Here is a 12,175-nt window from a genome sequence, read left to right on the forward strand (position 1 = left end):
TCAGCACCTTCATTTAGTTGATATCAAAAGCTAGCATGCTTTAGTTAAAGTGCAATACAGGTGTCTGGAATTAAGACGTAGTTTTACTGTTTTCCATCAGAAGTTTTATCTTGATATTAAATGAACACTGCTCCGTTAGTTTCTTGACTAACTTGACTAGTTTGCCTTCAATCATCTCCTACGACCCCTATGACTACGACAAAGACGTGCGACGGAAACACGTCACAGCGCAAAGCATCTTGGTACATTGTGTTTTGCCTGCTCTGCTGACGAACCACCGCTGTCAAAGTTGTCTTCAGCCTCTCATTTAATCCACTGACTTCTTGTAGGTATTTACTCGCTGTACACGGACACGTTCTTCAAGCTCCCACTGTGGCACTGCTCATAGTTACAGCTCTTCCAGTCTATGTTTATTAGTGAAGTTCAGCTAGCTGCAGGAGCAGACTGCTTGTAACTAAACCAAAGGTTTAACTGCTTGTTGCTTTTCAATCAGTCAGAAACAGTGTAATTGTAGATAACAGTGACTATGAAGTAAACTTGTAAACTCTCATTAAACCATAATTTAGCTGGCTGCTGTTGTTGTTGTTGTTGTGCGACTCCGTGATGAACAAACAAAGTGACATCTTTCTTCACCCTCTCAGACAGAATGGGTCGTGGTTATCTAGTAGAAGATGCTGTGGAGAGATATCTGTCTGACCTGTGCGGACAGCAAGCTGGTCCACTCACAGGGCTGCTGATTGGACAGGTACGTGTACAACTGTGCAACATTCAAATATACATGTGTCAGTCATAGTAAACACATTTTGGTCAAAATGTAACTGGGATGTGTTTGTACAGTATATCCCAAATTCACAAATTACAATTTTCCTTATATGGCTTAATAAGGTATGACATCTTCTGCCCTTAACCCTCACAAGAGTAATGAAAAAAACCTTTCAACAGGAAAAAAAACTTGAAACTTCAGTCACATGTGAGGGTGTCCCTCTCCAAGGACGAAGAGAAGTTCAATAGAGGCCATTTGTAACAGAGCACATTAAAATAAAAACATTTACAACATTCGTGAGAAAATACAGTGGCTTACGTAAATGGAGTTGTGTATCAATGATTAAAGTATTTATACAAAAGTAAAAGTCTGACAGCGACAATTGTTATGATCATGGTATTGCCAAAAATGGTAGTATACATGAGTAGGCATATTATATAGGAAATCTAGTGGTAATCCTAATCTACATTCAGATGCCACCATGATCCAACGATCACATGTCATTTAGCTGACGCTTTTATCCAAAGCGACTTACATTTTCAGAACACTCAGCATTTATGAGGGGCCATTTAGGGGTTCAGCATCTTGCCAAGGACACTTAGGCATGCAGATGGGATAGAGTGGGATTCGAACCAGCAACCTTCTTGTTGCAGAGCACCCACTCTATCCCCTAGGCCACGCTCTCCCTTTCACGATCACGATCCACAATGTGACCGTGATCCTGGATCTGCTAAGATAAAGCTCAGCACAACACAAGCAGTATGTACTATGTCTGTTCAGAGTGTAGACTTACTGGCTAATATCATATACATGATAATAAAACATAATAATAAAGGTTTTTTTTATTCATAAAGTGAAACTTTCATATTTTCTAGATTGGTTACAAGTTAAGTAAAACATTAAAATGCTAAATGGATTTGTATTTATATAGCGCTTTTCTAGTCTTGATGACCACTCAAAGCGCTTTACATTACAGTTTCACATTCACCCATTCACACACACATTCATACAGTGCATCTACTTGCAGCACTTTTGCTATTCTATGGGGGGCCATTCGGGGTTCAGCATCTTGCCCAAGGACACTTCGGCATGCAGATGGTTCAGACATGGGATCGAACCACCGACCTTCAGGTTGGAGGACGACCACTCTACCCCTCAGCCACAGCCGCCCCCCCCCCCCCAAATATTAGTATATTTATTTAGTAATTTTGTTTTAGTTTCAACAGTTACGGTTTACATCTCGTGAAAATATTAAACCCTAGTATTTTCAATTCCATGAAGCTTGTCAGCAGACAGAACTTCAAGCAAGTTAGATTCTATGCCTTTGCACTTTCCCTTTAAGACTCTGGGATCCTGATTTCCATATGAAATATAAAATTTACTTTCATCGTTGGCCCAACGAGCGACATACCAGGTCTTTTTCTTCTCAGCCCAGGTTAGATGTTTCTGACAACTATGATTAAGGGTTTGTTTAATAATTGGAATACAACAGTTTTGGCCCATTTCGCGAAGACGCCTGAGCGTGGTGGCTCTTGATGCACTGACTCCAGTCTCCTCCTAATGAAGCTATGCAGAGTTCTTGAATCTGCTTTGCCTGACAATCTTCTCAAAGCTGCTGTCATGTTAGGTCTGTTGCCTTTGCACCTTTGACCACCCCACTTTCCCCTTCCAGTTTGCTTTCCATGAAAATATGAAAATGCTTCGATACATGGTATTTATACTGAATGAATAGTCCTTTTATCAAACTCAGCGTTAAATATTCTAATGGTTTGAGTTCCTTTTTGTTTTAGCTGTAGGCATCAAAATTATATAAATGCTTTTAGTTAATGTGTAACAAGTGTAGGATATATTAAAATGTTCCGTTTCTCACGTAATTGACAAAAAAAATTACCTTTTTCACTATGTTCTAATTTATGGAGATGCACAAAACATATGTTGGATGTTTTGTAGTATTCTATCTCATATCATGACATGACATGAGGTGTATGTGCAGTGAAGAGACAGTAACTGATGAAAATTACTTAACATTTCAGAGCTCAGCCCAAAGGGATTTTGTCGTCATGGCGACTCGCACACCCTATAAGCAGGAGTCTGCTGTAGCGTCTGGAGACTTCCTGGTTAAGGAGTGGGTAACTGAGCACGCCCGACAGGTGGGTTAAGGGGACTTCTAACCGTACACACATGCATGTGGTCTTGAGTATGTGAGTGTTTTTTTATTAAGTGTGCATCTAGAATGGTTTTATATGGTTTTAATAGTGTGAATCTAGAAAGCATACTTTGTTTGTATTGTTGATACAGTGAGCTAAAACAGTCAATGCATGAGTAGTTGTAAAATACACATAACTGTCCAATAACTTCATTGTAGAATGAAATATATGGAACTATTTTCCAAGAGATGATAAATATGGTTGCCAAAACAGTTAAGGTGTTAATGCCAGTGTCTGTAAACCACATGTGTGTCACATGTAGTATGCATTTGCTACTGGTTTGATCTTTTAAGGTGTCCAGGATGCTGCCTGGAGGCCTGTCTGTCTTGGGAGTCTTCATTATCACTGAGATTGATAACAAGGACACATTAACCACACTCCGACAGGTGAGTTCCACTCAAACACTACCACTGTGGTTTTGCGTGTTTGTAACCACAGTTTTTTGCCTATGCATTCAGCTATATTTTAGTTTTCTAATACCTGCCAATTATCATCAAAATGCATCGATTCACCTGTCAAAACAGACATCCACATTTATAACCCAAGGTTAGTTCTGATTCAGCTATTAAAACAGTCTTTTGTTCTCTGTATACTTTCCACGGGGGAGATTTAAGTTCTCTGATGTTTTGCCAGAACAGAATCCAGCGGTGAAGTGTTTATTATTATATAGCCTATATTTATCAAAATATTTGCATTTAGGCTGAGTAGGTTTCAAGTCTCCATTTTGATAGCTTACTAAAATTAGCTCAAACCATTGGGCCCCTAGAAATATTGTTTTTTATATAGAATATATATAATTGCTAAATGGGTGTCAGTTGTGTAAATAAACAAAACCCCTGGTATGGTGCTTTTATGCTGCATTACCAGTTTTTGGCCAATAAGGGGCAGAAAAACATCAAAATCAGCTGACATACACAAAGCTGTCCCTTTTCCCTTGCTCACAAAGTTGCTCTGACTCTTTATCTATCTGATCCCTGTGTACGTATCTGTGTGTATGTGTGTGTTTGTGTATTGTCTGTTTGCAGCTGTTGTTTGCTGTTGAGAACCTGATCTCCTCAGAGCATCTGTGGACCCCTGAAGCTGATGACATCACAGAATGCGTCACACTTCACGTCAACCCCAAAACTAGAAAGTATCCTTTAGCACAGTGTTCTCACTGGCTCATGTAGCCACCAGAAACTGTGTGCAGATATTCTTTAACCCCACATGTCAGGACCGTCTGCAGAACCTTTGACGTCAAAGATCCCAAGGTCAGAATTTATCTTTCATTTTTCAAAAAGCAGCATATGACATATTACCCAAAAGTAGTACTTTAAATGGGTAATGTCTAGGCTGCAAACGTCACTGATCTACCCACAGCAAAAAGGAATGTTGAAATGTTTAGGTAATGAATAATCAGCTCTTTTATAGAAACACTCCAAAGATCCATTCTGATTATTTTGAATGGCCTCAAGATTTCCCATCTGTTTGGTTTGAGTTCAACTGAGGACAAATCAATTGACTCGGATTAAAGATTCAAATTTCGTGCTCAAATTTTAGTTGTTTTTACTTACCAAGGTCCCAATTTAGACCTTACAATCAGATTTAGTCATGATGATCCCAGTGTTGTGTCGTCAGTTATATAATTATCATTCTCTGTTACAGAGCATGGCCAAGCCTGCCGACTGGAAGTACCAGTCAGGTGTATGTTCCTCCTGGTCCATGGTGTCGTGTTGTCTAAATGTGGACATGTTGTTACCTCTGCCAAACAATAGAACTAGCACAGAAAACATGGATTTATGTGTTAAGGTAAAGCACATGCACACACACACAAACATACATGCACAATCACATGAATAATAAGTCTTTTTTAGGATTTTTCAGGGGATCTTTTCTCAGGTCTGTATTTGTTGCAGGAGGGACTGAAGGCGTGGGCGGACCAGATTAAGAGTGGATTCTGTCTGTTTGATGGAAAAAAGCTACCTGAGGATACAGAGTTTACAGCAGGACAGGTTGTATCATAAAAAAAAAAAACACTTATAAAACTGCATAAAGTAATACATTGAGCGTATTTATTCCAGGAAGGCTCCAAACAAAAACACATTAGAGTCTTGCTCAAGTGCACTTTGGCAGCAATAGTTGGATTCAAATATATAATTTATGTCCTTTTTTATATATGGACTGATTATAGAGCTACAAAAACAAAGACAACACAGCAGTGGCCAAGCAAATATTCATTAAAGAGTTGAAAAGTGCTCATGTACATTCCTGTTACTTTATCACACAAATGCAGTAATTCTACTGTTGATAATGTGATCATTGAGAAAGAATAACTTTTGTATCCCCAAAACTCACGCATTTAACGTTAAGTTTACTTTAATAATATAAATTTGAAAATTCACGAACATAAATTAACCTAGATTAAGATTTAATATTCTGTCTGAAGGAACATGCTTGTCTTGTCCTACCCAAAATACAACTCCACTCTCCCCTACTGTCCATCCGTCCACTACATCGCTGTAGTCTTATTCTCTTCTTGCATGCTTCAACATGTTTTCCATTCCTCTTGGTTTCTGTACTTCTCATTATATATCTCTTTGTTCATCTTTTTAATCTAAGTTTTTTGCTTTGTTTGATTTCTTCCCTATATTTCCCTTGATTTCATCCTTCCTGGATTGTATATTGGATACTATGGTTGGATATCTAGTGTGGATCTAACTTAAAACCTTTTTTTAGTTTTAACATGGTCCTTATGCATTACTCACTTATCTAAATGAAGCTGCAGTTTCCCATTTAAAGTCGGTCCATATGCAGCTGCAAGACTAATTACAAACCTTCGATGTAGACAACACATCTCTCCAGTCCTAGCAGAACTGCACTGGCTCCACAACCACTTCAGAATTCAGTTTAAGATTCTATTGATCACTGTGTAATCACTACATGGTCTAGCTCCACTTTATGCTTCAGAACTGTTTACCCCTCACTCTGCTCCCAGACCCCTAACATCAGAGCATCAAACGCTGGTAAAAGTCCCACGATCCAGGCTTAAACAAAGAGCTATCATTCTTTTATGGTTTTAGCTTCTACACTGTGGATCAAATTCTCCCTCAACATCAGCAGAATCATCTCTATCATTATTATCATTAGTATTATTCTTTGAATGGCTTATGCAGACCCAATTTATAAAGGCAGAGTTACGTCCTAATCTTGATCTCACAACTGGTTTGAGAAATTATTTTAGGAAAACACATCAGTGACAACATTTCTTCCTCAAAAAACATTGTTTAGATGCCCTTGAGCAAGGCACTTAGACAGTAGTGGGTCCAGCCAAGCTTTTCAACTGTCACATTTGGATAGAAAAAAAGGATACTAATGATAAGAGCAGGGCAGGCCTCTAAGTAAATTTTCTATACAGAATATACAACTGGTGCTATTTTCCACTGTTATAATTTTACCACTCTTTTATTATTTCAAACTGCAACAGAACACTACAACACATCATCATCATTTCATTGTGGCAATTGTGAGTGTTGGAAAACAGGATCTCACTCCCCTCAGGAAGAGTCTAGTCTCTTGAACTACAACAAACTAGAAGAACTACATGCAAATACAATAGTGAATTTCACAAATGTTCTTCACTGTGAGAAATAATACAATTCTATAACCACTGTGTCTGACATTTCGCTGCAGAAGAGGAACGTGAGACAGAAGTGCTCAGCTCAACTGCTCATCAAACCGGTAAGACTACACAAAATGCTGCATTCATACTACACAGCCTTTACTGACACAGGCCCTAATCAGCCCCCCACAGAAAGTTTTTGTTGGTCATCACACCATTGTGCATGATGTTCATAATGGAAGATTATGACTTCCTGTGTGTCTTAGGGTGAACGGAGGCAAACAGATGTGATCCAACAGTGTGGAGGCAACTTGTCAGTCAGAGGAACCATCCACAGCAGGGCGTATGTACACAGCAACAAGCCAAAGGCCAAGCTGGCTGAAAAGGTAAAGTGTTAGTACATCAGATAATGTCAAATCTGGATTATATTCTAACATTCCTCCTCAACATCATGAAATATTTCTTTGTGTGCAGCTGCTGAAGAGAGATGTGATTTCTACGGTGAGCACAAGGGTTCAAATGCTCCTGGAGGAGCTGCTGACATCAGAGGAGGAGGGCAAGAGCAGCAGAGACTCACAACAGATTGGTACACATACACACACACACACTGACACACATACACACCAATCAGAGAGATAAAGTACAAACGTTTCCTATGACACAGCACGTAAGGAGAAGCAACATGAAGAGGTTTTGGCAAAAGAAAGCTACTTTATTAGGTTTATCATTATATTTACTATAAAAGTTATTAAGGAGATCACATTCATTGGTGCATACAAACAAATGAGGTAAACTGAAAAGAGGAAACAGGTTAATTAAATTCAAAGAGACAAATATAACCCAAATTGGACTCTAGTTAATTTTTCAATTAATATCTCTAATTGAGAAAATATAACCTACCTGACTAAACTATTTTAATAAAAAAACAACAGCCAAACAGCACCCCTTTTACAAAAGTTTCTCTATATACACTACAGTTCAAAAGTTTGGGGTCACTTAGAAATGTCCTTACTTTTCAAAGAAAAGCACTGTTTTTTTCAATGAAGATAACATTAAATTAATCAGAAATACACTATACATTGTTAATGCGGTAAATGACTATTCTAGGTGGAAACGTCTGGTTTTTAATGAAATTACTACAGAGTTGTATAGAGGCCCATTTCCAGCAACTATCACTCCAGTGTTCTAATGGTACATGGTGTTTGCTAATCGCCTTAGAAGACTAATGGATGATTAGAAAAGCTTTGAAAACCCTTGTGCAATTATGTTAGCAAAGCTGAAAACTGTTTAGCTGGTGAGAGAAGCTATAAAACTGGCCTTCCTTTGAGCTAGTTGAGTATCTGGAGCATCGCATTCGTGGGTTCCATTATACTCTCAAAATGGCCAGAAAAAGAGAACTTTCATGTGAAACTCGCCAGTCTATTCTTGTTCTTAGAAATGAAGGCTAATCCATTCAAGAAATTGCTAAGAAACTGAAAATGTCCTACAACGGTGTGTACTTCTCCCTTCAGAGAACAGCACAAACAGGCTCTAACCAGAGAAGAAAGAGAAGTGGGAGGCCCCGGTGCACAACTCAGTATATCAGAGTCTCTAGTTTGAGAAATAGATGCCTCACAGGTCCTCAACTGGCAGCTTCTTTAAATGGTACCCGCAAAATGCCAGTGTCAACGTCTACAGTGAAGAGGCGACTCCGGGAGGCTGGCCTTCTAGGGAGAGTGGCAAAGAAAAAGCCATATGTGAGACTGGCCAATAAAAAGAAAAGATTGATATGGGCAAAAGAACACAGACATCCGACAGAGGAATATTGGAAAAAAGTGTTATGTTCAAAGTTTGAGGTGTTTGGATCAAACAGAAGAACATTTGTGAGATGCAGAATAGGTGAAAAGATTTCTGGAAGAGTGCCTGACGCCTTCTGTCAAGCATGGTGGAGGCTAGTGATGGTTTGTGGCTGCTTTGGTGCTGGTAAAGTGGGAGATTTGTACAAGGTAAAAGGGATTTTAAATAAGTAAGGCTATCACTATATTTTGCAACGCCATGCCATACCCTGTGGACACGATTGATTGGAGCCAATTTCCTCCAACAACAGGACAATGACCCAAAGCACACCTCCAAATTATGCAATAACTATTCATGGAAGAAGCAGGCAGCCGGTATGCTGTCTGTAATGGAGTGGCCAGCGCAGTCACCAGATCTAAACCCATTGAGCTGTTGTGGGAGCAGCTTGACCGTATGGTACACAAGAAGTGCCCATCAAGCCAATCCAGCTTGTGGGAGGTGCTCCAGGAAGCGTGGGTCGAAATTTCTACAGATTACCTCAACAAATTAACAGCTAGAATGCCAAAGGTCTGCAATGCTGCAATTGCTTCAAATGGAGCATTCTTTGACGAAAACTAAGTTTGAAGAACAAAATCATCATAAATCATTATTTCTAACCTTGTCAATGTCTTGACTATATTTTCTATTCATTTTGAAACTCATTTGAAAATAAAAGAGTGAGTTTTCATGGAAAACACGAAATTGTCTGGGTGACCCCAAACTTTTGAACGGTAGTGTATATGAGGCCACTTTTTTTGTATCTGTATCTGGCCCAGTCCCTAGCCACTCTTTCAAGCAATAGTTAAAATAACAGTTCACAAATATTAATTAGTTAATCACGAAGATTTACAAGCATACATCTGTGGTGATCTCCAAAGGCATCCATGCGAGCTGCGAAAAACAGCCTCACAGCCTGTGTGGAAGCTGGGGGGAAGCTAGCTGCCTCCGTGTAGCTTCAAGCTGTTGCAGCTGTTGAATTAGCAACGCAGTTTGGAAACAAGACCGGGGAACCGCTGCGTTAAGACACGATAACATAAGCATTTTGACCCGCTGGGTGTCACTTTATTTCAGCAAAACTGTCGAGTCATCAACAGCCCTTTTCTGTTGTCATCGTTCACTGTGTGTGAGGAGCCGGGGATCAGCGTCTACTAATTCTATGTCTATTGGCTGGCGGGCTAAAAACCTCCAGGCTGCCTGCGGGCGTTTTAATGACGTCGTGTAATGGCACTCACGTGATTGGCTGTACAGGAGTGAGACATCTAGAAAAAAATGCATTCGTGAAACAGAGTCGCGTCAGGGGAGTCTCAAAAGTCTCAAAAGTCTCACACACAAATGCAGCGAGGTTTACAAATTAAAAGCACTTTGTAAATGCAGGTCCAACAGTTTATATATGAATGTAACAAGCTCCAAATATGTATTTGATGAAGATTGCAAATACTTTTACATGCATATATTTGTGAATTTTTTTTCTATTTGTGTGTGCATCGGAAATATGTTTATGAATCTTATATTTCACATGTGAATTTTTTTTACTTATATATGGAATGAAACATATTTGTGTGTGCATTGAAAATGTATTTGTGGGTCTTTTTTGCGCATGTATTCATTTCTGTGTGCATTTAATCCTTTTGAGACTGTTCTGGCTCCATAATCAACCAACCCTCACTGTTGCTTGGGGGAACCCTGGACCTGTTTGGAAACAAATGGAAACTTAATGAACTATTTTCCTTTAATTGCCACTTGTGCCATCTTTTTTATTGATAACCATAAAAACTTAGGCAACAAATGTGGAAGCTCCATCTCATAATTTTCCTAAATATCTACTAAATGTTTAACCTCGGCTCCTTTGTGTCTCTCTTTCAGAGCAATTCGGCTTCCCTCGGCGTATCTTCTGTCCTGTAAAAGCGACTGGGCTGGTGTGTGTTTGTGACTACCAGTTCAGTGACGAGGGCCTGTGTGAGATGACTGACCGGCTGAAGGAGATGCTGGACATAGATGCAGTTGAGGAAGACTTAGACACCAGGCAGGAGATGACTGCTGAACTCAGAGAGAGCAATATTAAAGCAGGTCAGGAAAGTTGTTTATCGTGTGCATCATGTGCATTAAATCTGTAACGTGGTATTGTCACAACAAAATATATTTTATATTAAGAGCAGATTGAAATCAAAGTACCATTTTGAATCATCTTTCCTCTCATCACTGAGTTGTTTATTGCTTATTGAATGGATTGAGAAGGGTTTTGGTATTAAATATGACCATAATGTTGGTTATAAATCATACACAGTATATACTTGCATCAACGACATGTTGGCACTTAACTGTACTAAGGTCCTAGTAGTCAATAATCTCTTTTAAAGGGGAATGGAGACGAACTTTATGATGAAACTGCTGAATGCACTGTATATGAATTGTAAAAATCAAGATGATTAAGTTGAGATGATGAATTAAATATTTGGTGTATGGAGGTTTTTTTCCGATAACTTCGGGGGTAAATTGTGTTGGATTCTGCTAGAACAGGATCTGGGACTTCAGGAATCAGCCAGCACCTATTTGGCACCTCCTTTATCGCCCCCTCTGTTTAGCTTGTATGTATCTATCGAAAAATGGAAAATCGACAAAACTTTTGGCTGAGATACACGGGAATATTGTGTAGCTTTTGTTTCAGAACCATGCACAGCACTGTTAGTAGCAGTAAAAGTAACAATGTGATTTACAGCCGGACAGAGGGGTCATGATTCTCAGAACAGACTTTTTTGACCTTACAACATAAATTTCAAGTTTTCACTGACCAGCAGCATGAAAAGGTTGGAAATGGGATATTTAGATCAGTTTTTTCATATGGATTTATTGTGCTTAATGTGTTTCCAGAGGCCAAGGTGGAAACTGCTAAAGTGCTGGAGCCCAAGAGAAACAACTTCACAGGTAAAACACTTTGTACTGAGGAAACAGCTTCACCTGTTTCCTGCTGCATCTGTCTTCACCACCCAGACTAGTATTAAAAGAAAAGTCTCATGACATCACATTAACAGCAAAGAACCATGAGTAGTTCAAAAGGAAAGTTTTATACAATTTGATACACAGGAAAGAAAACAGAAATCAGACAGGAAACACCCGCCGTCTGGCATTACTGCTACAGAAAGAGGAATCAACCCCAGCACCCAGGTGCACAGATAAAGGTCAGAACAGTAGTAAGACGCTGATCAGTGGAATTTTCCATACACTCACATGTCAAGCTGTGTTCATCATGGATCAGTTTGATGGTTCCAGTTGTTTTGGAGGGAGTAATCTAGTGATATGATAGGCTGAGAGTGTATTTACTAGACACCACTCCCTCTCATCCATATTCATCTTCATCCAGCTGTTGTGCACTTTGTGTGGCTGCACATACAGAAACCACAAGCCATGTGAGAAAGAGTTCAGAGTTTGTACACTCACTGTCTTGATACTTCTCTTCTGTGTTGTCCAGGTGTTGCCATAGCTGCTGCTGCCGCCGTACTTGCCGCTGCTGCCTCAATGCTTTATCTCAATGATGTTTGACATGTATAAACACATACCAAAATAAAGTGAATTTGTTCTGAACAAGTGTTTTTCTGATTCTATTGGAAAAGAAGAAAGCAATGATAGTAATAACAGTTCCCTCTGTAGGTATAGTGACAAATACGGCTTGTAGATGTACAGTCACAGCTTCTCTGTTGAAACAAGTTAATGTCACTTCTATGTAACAATCTATCTACCTATATAAATGTTATAATCTGATCTAGTTTAACATCATAAGATTAGCACTAGACTAAA

General features: G+C 39.2%; 1 protein-coding gene across 2 annotated transcripts; it reads left to right on the forward strand.

Moving 5' to 3' along the window:
• The first annotated feature begins 210 nt into the window (after positions 1-210).
• Positions 211-11,965, forward strand: odr4 (odr-4 GPCR localization factor homolog). 2 transcript variants are annotated; one of them, XM_053438783.1, is made up of 14 exons: positions 211-325; positions 642-745; positions 2,797-2,913; positions 3,264-3,356; positions 3,996-4,102; positions 4,184-4,220; positions 4,615-4,758; positions 4,866-4,961; positions 6,640-6,687; positions 6,835-6,954; positions 7,043-7,154; positions 10,247-10,450; positions 11,252-11,305; positions 11,850-11,965. In XM_053438783.1, exons 2-14 carry the CDS (start codon positions 647-649, stop codon positions 11,918-11,920), a joined length of 1,302 nt encoding a protein of 433 aa, XP_053294758.1. In that variant the 5' UTR covers positions 211-325; positions 642-646; the 3' UTR covers positions 11,921-11,965. The 2 variants fall into 2 exon arrangements, with proteins under 2 accessions (XP_053294758.1, XP_053294759.1); XM_053438784.1 differs by having other exon boundaries at positions 241-329.
• The last annotated feature ends 210 nt before the right edge of the window (positions 11,966-12,175 follow it).

This window comes from Pleuronectes platessa, chromosome 13 (genome assembly GCF_947347685.1).
Source record: "Pleuronectes platessa chromosome 13, fPlePla1.1, whole genome shotgun sequence".
Lineage (NCBI taxonomy): Eukaryota > Metazoa > Chordata > Actinopteri > Pleuronectiformes > Pleuronectidae > Pleuronectes > Pleuronectes platessa.